General features: G+C 55.7%; 1 protein-coding gene across 1 annotated transcript in view; it reads right to left on the reverse strand.

Moving 5' to 3' along the window:
• Positions 1-2095, reverse strand: part of LOC113209331 (scavenger receptor class B member 1-like) — a gene marked incomplete in the record, with an annotated part of 65946 nt that overhangs the window by 19249 nt on the left and 44602 nt on the right. The window contains 3 exon segments of the mRNA XM_052265494.1: positions 1-1149; positions 1399-1524; positions 1868-1986. Of these exon segments, the coding sequence (XP_052121454.1) occupies positions 826-1149; positions 1399-1524; positions 1868-1986 (569 nt within the window).

A 2095-nucleotide genomic window follows, 5' to 3' on the forward strand; every position in this document is an offset into this window, starting at 1 on the left:
TTTCGTATACATGAGGTAGAAATTATTTTTTAAACAGATCGCTTATTTTGCTAGTAACTAAAGTTATTAACAACAACAATGATTTGCATAGTAATCATAGTGGCTAAAATATCACACAATGTCACTGCGCTGCTGTCGAAAACTTTACACAGGCATTCAGAAATGGATTTTGAAGAGGTGCAATATGCCTTATACTGAAGGGTACACATAATTCTCTCTTGTTTTTATAACTCTATCCCATCGGTACTCTTTCTGTCAATAAATTACTCGCTATAAATACATCAATACTGACGCCGGGACCGCAGACGAACTGAAGGCGAGAGCGTTCCTTGCTCGCAGTATACACACTCGGTCGTTGACGAAAACGTTCCACCGTCGTCCAGCTCCTTGGCTGTCCTGCCAGTCCGGGAGCCAAACTTTGAACACCACACACACGCACAGCACGCCGCGGCTGGTCAGCGCGTCCTGCCCCTGGCGGAGTCCATCCAGTCCAGGTGCAAGGCCGCCGTCGGCTCCTTGGCGGCGTCCTGCTCCGGCGGGGCCCGGGGCCGCGGGGGCCGCGACGCGAGCGCCCTGGCCGGGCGGGCCGCCTTGGTGGACGCCAGGATGGCGGCGGTGCAGAGCATGCCGGTGGCGAGGAAGAGCACCAGGCCGGCGCCCAGCGACCCGAGCGCCACGACGGCGACCTCCATGGCCTTCGGCTCGGCCTTCGGCTCGGCCTTCGGCCCGGCGCGCACGAGATCGTCTGTACACTAGCCTACTATCACACGAACACGATGCAGGTAACTTGGTGACCCTGTTTGGTTGGGCGGGGGCCGCACGCGTTTACGATCGGCCCTTGCCGAAGTCGGACAGGTCCGAGTCGCGGTCGCGGCCGATCGACAGCGACACGAGCTGCTCGGCGCGCGGCTTGACGGCGTTGATGATCTTGACCTGGCTGTACTTGTAGGCGCTCTGGAGGGGCACGGCGCGCGGCGACGAGGACGCGTGCAGCATGCCCGCCGAGCAGCAGACACCGGCGCAGGCGGCGAGCAGCAGCAGCGCGCCGGACGAGCCCAGGAGCACGATGGCCGTGGTCTGGATCACCGGCCCGACCACCAGCATCAAGTCCAGCAGGGCGGTGATGTTGTCCGGGAGGCCCAGCACCGTCTGCGGGGGGAGGGGGAGGCGTTAGAGAGGGAAGCGCCATCAGGGAAGTAACTGACTTTCTGGGGGTGCAAATATTACCACTATTGACGCCCATGATATCTGTACCCCGGGGTAAAAATATCATGGGTCACCTATGGACTCTAATGACGATCCTGATCCTTTTTGGGACACCATAATGTATGCACCGCTCTAAAAGTCACGCACTATTGCTACGGCTGGGGGTCGTGATGATATAGATTCATTACTTACCAGGTCCACCCAGAAGATGGGCACGGTGAGGTTGTTGAAGGGCTTGACCCTGGGGTTGCCCTTTGTCTTGTGCACCACCAGGTTCGTCTGCACTCGGATGTTGGCGATGAGCGGCACCCCGACTCTCTGTGCACACAACGGCCGGCGATGAGAAAGAGTGCACAGTAGTAAGCAAGTAAGTAAATAAATAAATAAGAAATGGAAAAGTTCCAACGAGTGTTTCGCGATGACACCCGCGACCGACCGACCGATCGATCGATCGATCGATCGGTCAGAGGTGGAGAGCCTCGCTCTTTGCACTTGAAAAAGCTGACAGTTTTTTTTCCGTGTTATTTAGTACACAGGCAGAGCAGATGGCTCTTACTTGGTGCTACTTTGAATATTGGTTTAATTTGGGCCACACGAGCAGGGAAACTGCAACTAGTCGGGTGTGCGGTGACGTCATTCGGATATCGATTCGATCGCTTACCGGCTGGATGGCGAGCGTGGTCCCGTGCAGCGTCCGGTTGGGCCGTAGCCCGTCGATCTTGGTGAGGAGGGACTCGTCCGCCTTGTAGAAGTGCGGCAGCGAGACGGCGGCCGGGATGTCTGCAAAAGCCAATCAGCATTTTATTTATAAACGTCTATTATAAACATTTTTTTTGTTGTTGCAAAAAATGTTATCCATGTGATTTTTAGGGATGCGAAAACAAGGGGG

Source organism: Frankliniella occidentalis, unplaced genomic scaffold (assembly GCF_000697945.3).
Source record: "Frankliniella occidentalis isolate FOCC.00 unplaced genomic scaffold, Focc_3.1 Scaffold27, whole genome shotgun sequence".
In the NCBI taxonomy this organism is placed as follows: Eukaryota; Metazoa; Arthropoda; class Insecta; order Thysanoptera; family Thripidae; genus Frankliniella; species Frankliniella occidentalis.